This window comes from Artemia franciscana, chromosome 4 (assembly GCF_032884065.1).
Source record: "Artemia franciscana chromosome 4, ASM3288406v1, whole genome shotgun sequence".
NCBI classification, from domain to species: Eukaryota; Metazoa; Arthropoda; class Branchiopoda; order Anostraca; family Artemiidae; genus Artemia; species Artemia franciscana.
The window spans coordinates 36,153,960-36,168,174 of NC_088866.1; the positions used below are offsets into that span (position 1 = coordinate 36,153,960).

The following is a 14,215-nucleotide window of genomic DNA, read 5'->3' on the forward strand; positions in this document are numbered from 1 at the left end:
GAAACGGCGAACCACATGAAGACACTTACTTCTTTATTCGACGACATGATGAATCTGAATGCCGAGCTGCACAATACCACAAAAAGGTAAAGGTAAAGAATAAATCATTAAACTTCAAAGTCCCTACCGGCGATGCCAATCTCCCTTTCATGGCCGTTCAGCCAGGAAGTACAATGGGGGGGGGGTTGAGTTACCAGCCGACTTTGCTTTTACACACCCTTCCTGATTACTGGGTCGACTCTTCGACTGGGTCGACTCTGGCTGAGTTTACAGAGTCACCCCAGTGACCCTCCCCCCTTCGAATATCCGAATCGGTTCCCAAGAAATATTCAAATCGGTTCTTGGAATCGATTTGGCTTCTGAAAACCTCAAATAGTTCGTACCTTTGCCATTATTTTCGATAGCTCCACACTAGATTCAATCTTGAATTTGGGTAAAGAAACTTTCAGCTTGCTGGGTCTCATCAATTGCTCCATTTGCTTCCAAGCTAAGGGATTGTCCTTAAGCTTTTCTTCAAGAGCGCTTAGTCCATCAATTTCATTCGGTAGAACAATCAAAATTGTCAACAAACGACCCTGAAAATTTTCCAGAAAATTTATATTCAGGTAATCTGGTTTCTAAGTGTTTCTATTCATAATTAAACGTAATCTAGAGTTTCTTACGATGAATGAATAGATTTCATGTGTATTGGACTTTCGAACAGACTATTAAGAAAATGGTTAAAAATTATTTTATCTTATTCAATATTTCAAGGTCCGTACACAATTTCTTAAACCTTAATTGAAATCATTTAAATAAAAAATTGATATCCTCATTTGTCGAAGTTATCAGTCTAAACAAGTCCTAAATCCTCAACAAAGTCACTATCAAAACGTATCTTTCGCAAACTACGTTCATTTGATTTCAAAAATGACCTGATTCCTTTAAGGAAGAAAACTATTTCGATTTTCTATCAAAATATTAGTAATATACTCTTACTGATCAAAATGCTCTTAAGGCAAACATCTTCATATGTTAACATATAAGTGAACTTTTAATAGTAATTCCCTTAAAATGTGTTGACATTAATCATAATTTTGACTTTTGTCTCAAAATTTCTAAAAGGGTACCTAGGATAAATGTGATGGATGGGTGGTACAGTGTAAACAAATATTTCACCCTTTCAATGTCATAAAACAATACAATCAAGATTATTAACAGAGAGTCGTAGTTTCACAAGGTTATACAGAGAAATGTTGTCTTTAACTTACCCAAGCGGATGGGGAAGGTACCATGTATAAATACAAGGGACGGGTAGTATTGTTTAAAAAGTATATCACCCTTTCAATACCAAGAGACAATAAAATCAAAATTCTTAATGGAGAATCGTATATGCACAAAGTTGTACAAAGACGTATAATGGCCCATTAAACTTGTTGCAATTTACGATGTATCATACATAGCTGAATCCAAGTCGTAGTATAATAAATTTTAAAGAAGCAGTTTCGTTTTAGTTCATGCTGTATGCTGTGTTTTTAGTTACGTGCTTCATTACAGATCAGTTATGTATATATATAAGAAAAATTAAATTAAACAAAATAAATCGATCAATCTCAGTTTTGAGGAAACGTTTTTTTCTATAGCTAACTAAATAACTTATTCACTCAAAATGTTTAACGGCTATAGCTAACAATAAAAAGTAAGCTAGAATACTTCAAGCTGATTAATTCTTATCCGCACAATATTTAGTAAATTTTATCTTCGCAAAACTCACTGGATACATTGACTTTCGTAAATAATCTTGTAAATTCTTAGATCAGACGGTCATTCCATGTGAAAAAAGAACCAAAAATACAATGTAACGTTTTTCATCTCTTTATGTGTTACTTTCTTATGTGTTTTAGCTCATTTTTTTTTCTGTTGATAAAGAGTTCCAGAGATGGGGATGAAATATCCGTATAGTGTATATATTTTTTAACTGTCTAAATGAAATGTTTTAGCCGTTATTAATATTTTCCATTTTATTTTACTTATAAATAGCTTCTTTCATCATAAAAATAAAATATCTGCCATCAAAATAAAAATGATCACAAAAATTAATCCAATTTCCGGCACAAATAGGTTTCGATTTAGAAGAAGCATAAATACAAAATCTGGCACAGTCCCAGGTTAAGGAATTCGTCCTGTTCTCCCATAGGATATAAATGTATCTTCCAAGGTATCAAAGGGTATCACAGTAGAAAGTGAATGGAAATCTTCATTATCTGATCGAATGAAACCCCCCTCCCAGGCTTCTGTGGTTGGAAGTCTAATTAAAATCAACTAGGCGGAAGTGAATAAAAACTTAAAGAGCCATGGCTAATTGGAGTAAAGCCAAGACAGATAGTCTCTGAGAGAGGCAAAGCTGGAATAAGCTTGTTCAGAATTGTATAAAAAGGATTCTAGGATTCTAAGGCATTCTAGGGCAGAATTAAGGTAGATACACATGGATTAGGGGTAATTCAAATAGCCTATCAGTCTTCTACATAAGAAATTTATAGGATATAACCATGAGAAAAAACGTAAGGGATACCAATCGTGCTTTACTTTGTCTCATATCTCAGGGTTGACTCTATTATACGCTTTCCCATGTTTAAAACGCGTTTCCTTTTGAAATTTTAAATACAAATTGGAAGTCAAATACAAGCAGAGAAACTTTTCCCAGTTTAAGGAGAATCTCAATGGAAACATTTTGTGCCCTATGGCTCTTTTCCCTTGACGACTGACCATTGCTATAGGGTTTACTGAACTTTGCAACTCTATTGGTCGAAGAACAAGTTTTGCACTTATATGTAATATTGTAGTTCTGCAAAAGTTCTGTTTAACGGTTTGCAACTTATTGCACTTATTTTGTATTTTAACCACTTCTCAAGCTGTTATTTCCAACGTCATCTCTATTTCGTTTCAGCCCCCCCCCCCCCTGCCGTTATCAAACAGTATGATCATTTACCTTAAATATGATTTACAGATGAATTATCTAAGGGCTGTCTTAGGTACCCGCATGACTGACCGTATACAAAAAGAACTATACAAGAGTGTGGTTCAATCCCCTACTCTAGGGCTTTGTCGAGAGAAAGGTTAAGACAGCTAGGCCACGGTTTATGGATAAAGGATTATAGATTACTAAATATTGTGTTTTTTGGCCGTCCATCAGGGCTAAGAGAAAAGTAGGTTGTCCCCAAACGAGTCTTTACAGCAGATATAACAATTAAAAAAGAAACAAAAAATGGACATGAAAATGCAAAATTACGCACCTCAAACCTTACTATATTTTCTCAAGGCTACTTAAAATGAAAATCCAGGTACTATCGAAAATTTTAGAGAATGTTCAAGAGTAATCTTGACTACGTACAAATTGCTGCAAAACATAGCAAAGCTTAATCTTGGATGTTTTAAGAAATTTAAACCTACATCATGCAAATTGCAGAAATCTTCTAACCTTGTATGGCATTTCCAAAGTTCTAACCCCGAGTTCTTTGTTTTCTCCAACTCGGAATGTTTCTTCTATATGCATCATCTGAACATCGGTTGTGTCAGTCTTTGACAAATGGAAAGGCTCCTTAACTGTTTCTTTAGGATCGAACGCGTTTTGCCACATTCCCTTAAAGTAGATGGCATTGACCAGAACAAGCCGGGTCATAGCATCCAAAGCACCTGCAAAAAAATTAAGATATATTCTTAATATTTCATTTACAAGAAAACTTCAAGAGGAAAAAAATTCTTCACGACACATTCTGAAAGAAATATTATTCCCAATATAGCAGAAAAATTAAATGTGCTTTACCAAAGGCTTCATAATCCACGTTTGATAGTTTTTTTCTAAATTAATGTTAATTTTAATTAGTTAGTTTATGTATGCTGCCACGTTAACCATATTTTACTAGACTGTGGTTTTCTTCTTATTCTTTTTTAAAATCCGAACAAAGTCATTTCAAGTAAGATGTAATATTAAAATACAAATTCTTCAGTACAGGCAATTAATTTTTTTGTAATATTCTGTAATCATACAGATCTGGAGGGGACGTTGAGTGATTGCTTCATTGATCTTTAATTCAAACTAGTATTTAAGCCCTTGCTTTAGGATTTCAAAATTATGAAAAAATAGCTTTCCTTATGAAAACATTTTTTAATTTTGCTATAAACTGGGCGATGACATCTTATACAAAATTATAGAGGAAATGTCAAAAAGATTTAAAATTTGACTTCCCAGGTCTTGTTTCCTGCTTTACACCCCCCTCCCCTTCTCCCCTCATACTTACACAATCATGTACACATAAACATATTTTTCTTTTTACTCCCTTCAATTGAATTATGGAAACTGTTAAGTTTGTTGGCTGAATATAGCAACTAATTATAGTCAAACAACAACGTTCTAACACATATACATATACATATAGTCATAACAACGTTCTAAACATAATTGATTACAAATTTTCAACATTTTTATATCTAACAATGTCGAGCTCCATGCAAGCACTAATGATGGATTCTTTCATTAAGCGAGTTTCATCACTGTGTAGGTCATCGTACTTCATGCAAACAAAATGGTGAAGATAAATAGAACAGAAGTAAAGCCGTCCAAATATAAGGCAATGGTGACAGAGATATCTGAAACGATTCGTATACCGTAAGGAGAGGCAGAATATAGAAACTTAGACAATATTTAGCTGAAGACCATACACCAGAACTTACAGATCATTTTGTATGAGCCAAAGATGAAGAAAAGAAATAGAGTTTAGATTTCCATGGTGACCATCATTTATCCTGTTCTTCTTATAAAGAAAATTCTATACCAAACATGTTTATATGCTTCATTTGTACACCAGGGTAAAGACAAAACCTGACTGTGAAAATTTGCAAATTTTGGTTTTTATCTCAATAGGATGAGTCCTCCTTTGTCTCGCTGTCATCAAAAGCTAAGATTATACCCTTTCATCAAATAATGAAAGGGAAAATCATTATTAGTTAAAGACAGAGGCGCCATTTGGGGGTTCAGGGGTGGGCAAATGCCCACCCCTGGTTTTGCAGAGGGTCCAAGCTTCCACCACACAGGGTCCTTTGCCAGACATAATAGTCCCTTATGTCCAACATAATCCAATCTGTCCAATTGATTAGAGATTACTGCACGCCTATTAAGCAAAAAGCATTATTACCTGACGACCCTTGGGGTAATTACGCTATTTGCTATTAATCATTGTACACTTTGAAAGTAGGTTAGATACATAATAAAATGCTCAAGTTCTATCAAATGCCCAGTTCTTAGATGATCATATTAATATTATAAATCCTGAATATTTGCAGTAATTCCTTTAAGTTGACAGATAAAAATAGGTCAGTTCCTGTCAAAAGTGTCGACGTTTATTTCTTTGTTTTAGTGAATATAAGCCACCGTTTTAGATTACTTGAGTCAGTTCTTATTCTGTTTCTGTCCTCATCTTATGTACATTTACTGTATCGTATGTGTAAATAAACATTTTTGTTCTTGACACATAAACCTTCTGAAAGATAAGAAACGCTTGACATCCTCTACTGGTCGAACCCCTGATTGTAGGCCAACGCTACCATGAGACTCTAAAGACGAGAACACACAGAGAAGTAGAAGACTTTACATCATTAATCCTATTACTTTTTTACTTAGGTAAATATAAAGGTATTAAGCCAATAGCATTTGAACTCTAAAGATCACCAAGCATCTGAAACAATTTGTGACAACTTCGACGCCAGGAAAGAACTTCATCCAATCTGGAAATCGGACTACTACTTTGGAAGATGAAATGAAGCGAGAGTACTCTGAGAATTTTGACCGTCTACTAGCCGAATTTGACAGAACGCTCACAAATAAATTGCCAGTGCTGAGCACACTCGAAGCCTTGGATCCAAGCTCAAGTAAGTTTATGGACACAGAGTTGCTAAAGCAACTCTGCTCTTTACAGCGGGCAGGATATCGACGACATTCTTCTCGAATCTCAAGCTGGTATTGCCAAGCATTTCTTGCTTGATGCGGAGAAAAAGCCGGAAAACTTCCTAGACATTGTCGACCATCTTCAAGCATTACCAGTGACTTACTCAGAAGTAATTAAAGTACTTTGTGTTGCTTCCACACTTCCTGTGACAACAGCAAGCAATAAGTGTTTGTTTTCTAGCCTAGAAATAGTGAAAAACTACCTGCAGTCTACAAAAGGAGACAATCGTCTCAGTCACCTCCTTTCGATTTTGCAAAGATGAAACCTCGGCAGTTCCCCTTGTAACCTTGAGTGTTGTAATATTTTTTTCTCTTTTTATGTTTTTCCTTTTTGTAAATATATTTGATGAAGGAAAACGGAGATTTTGGATACAACCCTCAGCATGTTAATGAAATTTACTTTCACCGACGCATTGTTTACTTAAATAAGAAAGTTTCTCGCTGAGGCAGGCCAGCCTGTAGTCTGGTAGAATTTTTCACTTTCTGTTTAATCGCTTAACCTCGTTGATTGCGATCTTCGATGTTATAATTAATCTTAGAGGTCAGTGTGGCTGAGTTCCACATTTGGTTATAATACACTTCCAGGCAACACGCAGGTGCTGAAAATGCATTTTTACTTAGAATATTCGATCGATGTGCTGCCAAAACCCGCTTTTTTTCTTACGCGACACGAAGTGAGTCGGGGGGGGGGGGGGCCAAGACAGAGTTCATGCCCACACCAGGATTTGGCCCAAATGGCGCCTCTGGTTAAAGATGCATCAATTTCTTAAGTTTTAGGAATATAATCCACCAGATTATCGGATAATAAATCGTTTTCGCAGCATAGATGTAAAGAGGATTATTTTAGACAGCTGGACCGCCAGCAAGTTAAAATCATCTCGCTGACAGTCCATAGGCCTTGGTCATCCGTCATATGACTTTCTGCATTACTTATTTGTTAATACCGAGTAGTATCCTGAGAAACAATTTAACGTCACTTATAGAGCTCTATTCCCAAGCATATAGTGCAACACTTTCCAAATTCGGTTAAAAATCTTAAAATATTAAAAAGGAAAATAACGATTTTTAAGAATTTGCAAAAGAATGCAATAAGGATGCCACATGTGAAGCAATTTCAGCACTATTAACAATCCCACTATCAGAAACTAGAGAGGAAGAATTAGTTGAAGCTGATGGTACGAAGAACCTTAGGGTAAAGCTGAAAAAACTTGAGGTTAGAAAACTTTGCGATGAAGAAGGTGTAATTGACGCCACTCTGAAACACCACTATCCTTTAGCTCTGACTTTAACTCTAACCAAATATTCTGGGAATAATATAACTGGTCCAAAATATGTCTCTAGAAAATGGAAAGAATACTTAACGATTCTTCAAGTCTTATGGAAAAGATGGCGCATATATTGATGTAGATGGTTTTAGAGTCAAGTTTTTTTTTGAAGAACGACACAAAAAAAAAACTGGACTAACAATAACAACTGTACAATAGTTATAGCCAAGGAACGGTAGACTAAGAGGAATCCATATTGCAGCGTTCAGCTGGAATGCGATCCAGATGAAAAATATATTGCACCAACCTTACATTATCTGGATCTACGCATAACTACACAAAGATGGCGCTTTAAATACATTACTTCCTAGATAAAGTGATTTTTGTGCCGCATGATTGTAATTAATTAGAATTACTTTTTTGAGAGAAAGACTGTTTTACAAATAATGAAAAACTGGCTCTGCTCATTTCTTATTGACGTCCCTAGATGATGAAATAATTAATCATTTATAATTTAAGCCAAATTTCTCTTAAGTATAATAAATTTAAACAAAACATGACGTTTAAAGAATCCTTCATGTCGAATGTTGTCACTATAGGTAACGTTAAAGGATACGGCACTAGACTTTACAGTCCGTACCGGCGGTGCTGATCTCCGTTTCTTGGCCCTTCAGCCAGGAAGTGCAATGATGGGTTGGGGGTCAGCCATCCTGTGCTTTCACACACCCTTCCTGTTTACCTTCCCCAGATTTCTCCAGGTACCCATTTAGAGCTGGGTCGACTCTGGCTAAGCTTACAGAGTCACGCCACTGACCCCCGTCCCAAACTGAAAAATTGGGTACACTGGGATTCGAACCCGCGTCCTCTCAGACAAGGGATCCCGAATCCAGCGCACCAACCCACTCGGCCAGGACGGCTCAGGACGGACGGTTGTCACTATCAAACCATTACGATAATAAAAACCGTTTGTTAGAACATTAATAGTTATTACTCACAAAAAACAAGTAAAATGTTCTTTTATTTTAAAATTCAAATCTACTGAGTGAGCTAAACTACTTTCCTTAACCTTCAGCGTGCTACACTACCCTTTTGCCAAGTGATTACGGATCTCCTAATTTTTAATCAGACCCAACTATTCCCAAAAAGCAAACTTGTGGTAATCAATTACAATTTATTTATTAATATTCCAGCTTATTATTTCGCATTCCATGATCGGCCATTAGTTCTAATTAAATCCAAACGACATCACGAATCCCTAACTCTTCTAGTTATTATTTACAATAGGTTGATATGGCTGGATCTGAAGATAAAGATCTGGATCTGAAGATGGGCATTAGAACTTTCATTTCTGGTCGAATAAGCCCCCTTCCTAGTTTCTGCGGTCATTTCTTCCCTATGAAGTGGCCTGGGGAAAAACAATAAGGGGTAGGAATATGATTCTTTAATAAAGGAAAGATAGCACATTGTCTATATTTGCTGCCAAAAACCCACTCCAGAACTGAACGTTGAGTTTGACTACGCTCAAACACAAAGTTCAAAACTTTTAGCAAAATAGAATTAGTTTCTTTATATTCTGAATTCTTTAGTAAGAATTATTCTACCTAAACTTTGAAAATTTCAACTAGCTAAAAGGCATATCAAAATGTGTTAGGAAATATAGGCAAAATAGCGTGAAAAACCGATAAAATAAAACAACTGAAGAAAATTTTTTCGCTCGTTAATAGTATATATAATGCGTTTGGGGTAATTATTTGGTTAGAAAAAATAAGAAGTGTTTTCCTACTTTTGTAATTGAGATAAACATGCAATTGAACAAGGTCTTGACCTTATTCACCTGTCCTATCACCTTGGACAAACCAGCATAACCCATCAGTCTACCAAATAGAAACATCTAAATTCGTGCAAAGTTATCATTGATAAATATAAGCTGTTATAAAACTACAAGCAAAAGCACCTCAAATCTAATGAAATATTTCTAAGTGATTACCTCACATCAGGGATCTTCAGAGGAATACACACTTGCCAAAAAATGAGAGAAGGTATTTCATCAAGATTCCTCAGATTCCCCAAATAAAAAAAAAAAAGTGAAAACGTAGTTCTAACTACCTTGTGGAATAAGATCCTTGATTTTACTTTCTGTCTGTTCTTCCACCCACTTGTTAATATCGATACGGGTCTTATCGTCTCCAAAGTTCTTCAATTCCAACGTTGCGCCAAAATACTTTTCTAAGAGTGTCGAATATGATTCCAAAATCTTGTAATTTTCCATTGCATAAACTCGATTGGCAGTATTCAGTTTATTTGCTGGATCTTGACCCTTAAAAGTGATTCCACTAAATATTACAACAAACGGAACACAATTACATTTGATATAGAATTAATTAGATCACTATATGATTAAACAGACAAGCACAAAACTAGTATTAAGACAATCAGATTTACAGGGCCTCTCGTCTTTTCCCCCAAAATCCTCGAGACTTTTATTATTCTTACTACAATTTTTATAGTTTTCGCACAATCCAGCCGTGTTTTGGGTTTTTTTTTCAAGTTGTGTCATCCCTTAGACCGCCCCTCCCCCTGAAACAAATTCCTACATATGGGCCTGTCCCATGGTTCCCATTTATTATCTGCGAAATACTTAAAAAGGATGCGATCAATCTAAAAATTAAGATCGTATAGCTCTTCAACGTCCATATTATGCACAAACAAAAACTAATATTCAAATTCTAAATTACAGGATAAGCCCATGTCCTGGAACTGAGGATCAATGACAAATTATCTTAAACTAAGAATTTCCACAATACAATTTTTGTTATCAATAAATCTGTCATACATCTTGTTATTCTTTAAATCAACTAAATAACTACAAAAAATTTTTAAACATAAATAGCTCATCCTCGGAAAATTCCCCCCAATTATTAATAACGATCGTATTTTTAAATCTATAAGTACTCGAAAAATAAAGGTAGGCTTATTAACTTCCACTTCAGCACCTCAATGACATCTATTCTAACTGTTTGTGTGCAGGAACCTCCAATTTCAGTCAACCCAAAAATTATTCGAAGAATTGAGGGGACCAAAGGGCAGGGGGGACACTACACCTAAAACCTTTACAAGAGTGAACTCAACAATGTTTTATAGTTTCTTAGCGATGAAAAGAAAAGTGTAGTAATGCATACAGGACACACATACATACATTTCTTCGATTTTATTTATAAACCTATTTTGTTTCAATATATTACTACTAATAACTCACCGCAGCACCAAGCCACCTGAGGTCAACATAGCTAAGCACGCTCCTCCTCCAACCCAATCTACTCAAGGACTCTCTCTTTACACCCTCCCAGGAAATTCCCATTTCTTTTAAATCTTTATTTATGACATCCTCCCACCTCAGACGTACTATAAAATACGTGGGTAGGACCGAAGTTCGTCACATTGGGTTAAAGTCGACTTTTTAAGTGGAAATATCCGATGGAAACAAGCAGAAGAGGCGTTTCGAGATGGCTCTTCCAGAAAACTACCAACAAATCAATTAAACACAAAGGAAAGTAGTGAGATTAATATTTGGACGATATTACTAAAATGCTTAGTAACGGATACTAAGTCAGACATAAGTTTACCTATCGTGCATAACTAGATTAGGAAAGAAATTTATACATTAAAACCCTTTTGTTTTGAGGAAAGAGGTAAACTTGCACAGCCTGTTAACTTTGTTTGCTGAAATTTGTACAAGAAAAATTGTTTTGGCTACTAATAGTAAAGCATCTGAAGCAGGCCTTCATAAATATACATCAACTCAGATTAAATCACCGTATTTTATTATGCAACAAAATTAGGATATGGCGGAACTTTACAGTAGAATACATTTTGTCTTAGTATCTCAAAAACAAAAGAAGATATCAGAACAAATTTCAAAAGTATATTCAAATCTGATAGGTATGATAATTACATTCTTAAGGAACAAGTTACGGAAAGTTGAGACTGACTGGGAAAAGTCTCTCAGCCATGAAACAATTTATTGGTACAGTAAAACCTTAATGATGACAGTTTTCTCGATTCTCTAGCACTGATTTTCTTTTTTCTATGGTAGAGGTCCTATGCCCTTATTCAACGGCTGATCATTAATATTTATTGAGCAATACCATTCCGATTTCAAGAATTTACCTGTAATGAAGTAAATGACATATCATTTACTTCAAAAGGCTAAGAGATTTTCGCCAATATGTCCGAACTTACCAATATACAAGGGCCACTGTGACATAATGATTTGTTCACACCAGTGCTGCAACAAGTATTCCAAATTTTTACTTAAGCATCAAGTATTAAGTACTCATTGTTTTTTTTTTACTTAAATATCAAGTAATAAGTACTTTTCTAATTCTTACTTAAGTATTAAATATCAAGTACTTGCCAAAGTACTTGTACTTCAAGTATTATTGTATATATATATATATATCAAGTATATTATATCTATATATATATATATATATATATGCATATATATATATATATATATATATATATATATATATATATATATATATATATATATATATATATATTTCTGATATAAAGCCCATGCTGCCTTTTTTTAAAGCCATTCTGAAGGCTTCTTAACCCCTTCCCTTGCCTATAAAATGCCCCCTGTCATTCCTCTCTGGGAAATCTTAATCAAGAACCAGAATTTCCGTTTTATCGTTTTTAACCGTTTCCCTTGTTCGGCTGGTACACACCCAATGAAGTCCAAGAAAATAATCTTAACCAATTTTCAACACAACGGCTTGACAGGAAAAGACTATCAAAACAATTATGTGGAGTCAAAAAACTCTTGATTGGATCAGACATATCATATGACAGGATTAACACAGTGCACGTAGAGTTGAACTTCTGGCGGTTAGTGTTCGATCAAATCTGGCACGTTTGAAAAAATACAGGGTTATTCTGAAACATGTGGGAATGATGGAAAAAATATTGAAAGTATTGTTTTCCATTTTTGGCTGGTACCTACCCAATGAAGTCCAAAAAATAATCTGAACCAATTTTCAACACAGCGGCTTGAAAGCGAAAGACTTCCAAGACAAGTAAGTGCAGTAAAAAAAACTCCGGGTTGGATCAGACAGATCACAGGACAGAATTAACACAGTGAACGTAGAGTTGAACTTCTGGTGATTAGTGTTCAGTCAAATCTGGCACGTTTGAAAAAATACACGGTTATTCTGAAACATATGGGAATGAAAAAAAAAATATTGAAAACATTTTTTCCCTTGTTTGGCTGGTAGACACCCAACGAAGTACAAAAAATAATCTGAACCAATTTTCAACACAACGGCTTGAAAGAAAAAGACTATCAAAACAATTAAGTGCAGTCAAAAAACTTCTGATTGGATCAGACAGATCTCATAACAGGAATAATATAGTAAACATAGAGTAGAACTTCTGGCGATTAGCGTTCAGTCAAATCTGGCAGTTTTGAAAAAAAACAGGGTTATTCTGAAACATGTCGGGATGGTGGAAAAAATATTGAAAATCGAAAAATAAACTTTGGATTGGCTTTAAAACAGATAAAAGGTAATGAATAGTTCATTCTCTGATTCAATAAGTAAAAACCTTAGCAACAAAAAAACTCAAATTTAAAAGTAAGGAACCAAGTGAGTCAGTTGCAGACTTTTTAATAAGAGAAATCAAAGCTCAGTAATCAAAAATCAAATGATGACATGTCTCGCCCTCGGAACCTTTACAAGGAAACTGCCTCAAATTTTAAGTTAAAGTTCAGACTCGCTATGCAAATGTATGGAACCTATATCCTTTGGCTAGTTTTCACTCAAGCAAGCCGCATAATGTGTAGTCAATGCAGATGGTCGGTAAAACTCCCTACAAACATATATTAGAAAATCACGGACCTGCAGCAAGCCCGCTGATTCAGACGCATTCCATACGGCTGGTCAAACTGCAGAATGAATGAATGAACTTTATTATCCGTAAAAGCATAAAAAACATAAAGTACAGAGTATTATATATAAACAAAACGATAAATAGCAAGAAAAAATTCAAACTAACAAAAGACAACATGGACTAATTAACCAGTATCAATATGGAAAAAAGGCTGCAGAGGGTTGTAAACGTGAATAAAGTAGATAGTCTTTTTACATAAATCATCATTGGAAGACCGAATCCAAGAAGGCATATCTATTAAACCAAATCGAGCAATTATTTTTCTGTTTTGGTGCCACCTAGGAAGCCAGAGGAGGAATTTGCAATATCTGAAATAAGCCGCACATAGATTATGGAGATTTTTCTTACGAAACAGATGAGCCATGCCTGATAAAAACAAAAGCACAGGGGCACAATAAGCGTTATAAATCATGCACAAACCGTTGCGGTTGTAACGGCTTTTGTTTGGGGATATTTTTCCGTAAGCGACGCGTAGGTTTTTCCCGGCTTGATTCGCTAGGGATGAAAAGGTAGTGGAAAGTGTTGGACCGAAACACAGACCAATCCAACTAACTAAAGAAGAACATGGCAGAATTGCAGTCCCAGCAACGGACGGAGCGACCACATAAGGGCTATCAAAACAAATAAACTCGCATTTAGACGCATTAACTGACAGTCCAATCTTAGATAGTTCATTGGTTAATATAGTAAAATTGGAAAGCAATCCACGGCGAGTCCGGGCAACAACAAGAACTTCGTCTGCATATGCAACAGAAGACAAACCAATATTACCGTAAGAAACAGAACTTTTAAGAGAACGCAGCAACGATGCAAGCACACATTTAAAGACAATACGGCAGAAGTTGCAACCTATCTATTTCTAGCAGCAGTTTTCACACCATAAAGTGGCAAAAACCATGAGACTAAGGCGAAAACCTTCTGAGAAAAAAGGAATAAAATAAGAGCTAAGAGCTTTTTTGGCACTTGTGACAAGGTCGGAAGAGCCAAGAGCTCATAAGGCATGAGCACTAGCAAA

The 14,215-nt window shown here is 35.3% G+C and overlaps 1 protein-coding gene across 6 annotated transcripts in view; it reads right to left on the bottom strand.

Moving 5' to 3' along the window:
* The window catches only part of LOC136026368 (leukocyte elastase inhibitor A-like), a 58,215-nt gene that overhangs the window by 20,292 nt on the left and 23,708 nt on the right, over nt 1–14,215 (bottom strand). For all 6 annotated transcript variants that reach the window (XM_065702907.1, XM_065702908.1, XM_065702905.1 and 3 more), the window contains exons 4-6: nt 9,352–9,562; nt 3,458–3,672; nt 384–575 (exon numbers count right to left, since the gene is read on the bottom strand). In XM_065702907.1, the coding sequence (XP_065558979.1) occupies nt 384–575; nt 3,458–3,672; nt 9,352–9,562 (618 nt within the window). The remainder of the gene's footprint in view (nt 1–383; nt 576–3,457; nt 3,673–9,351; nt 9,563–14,215) is intronic.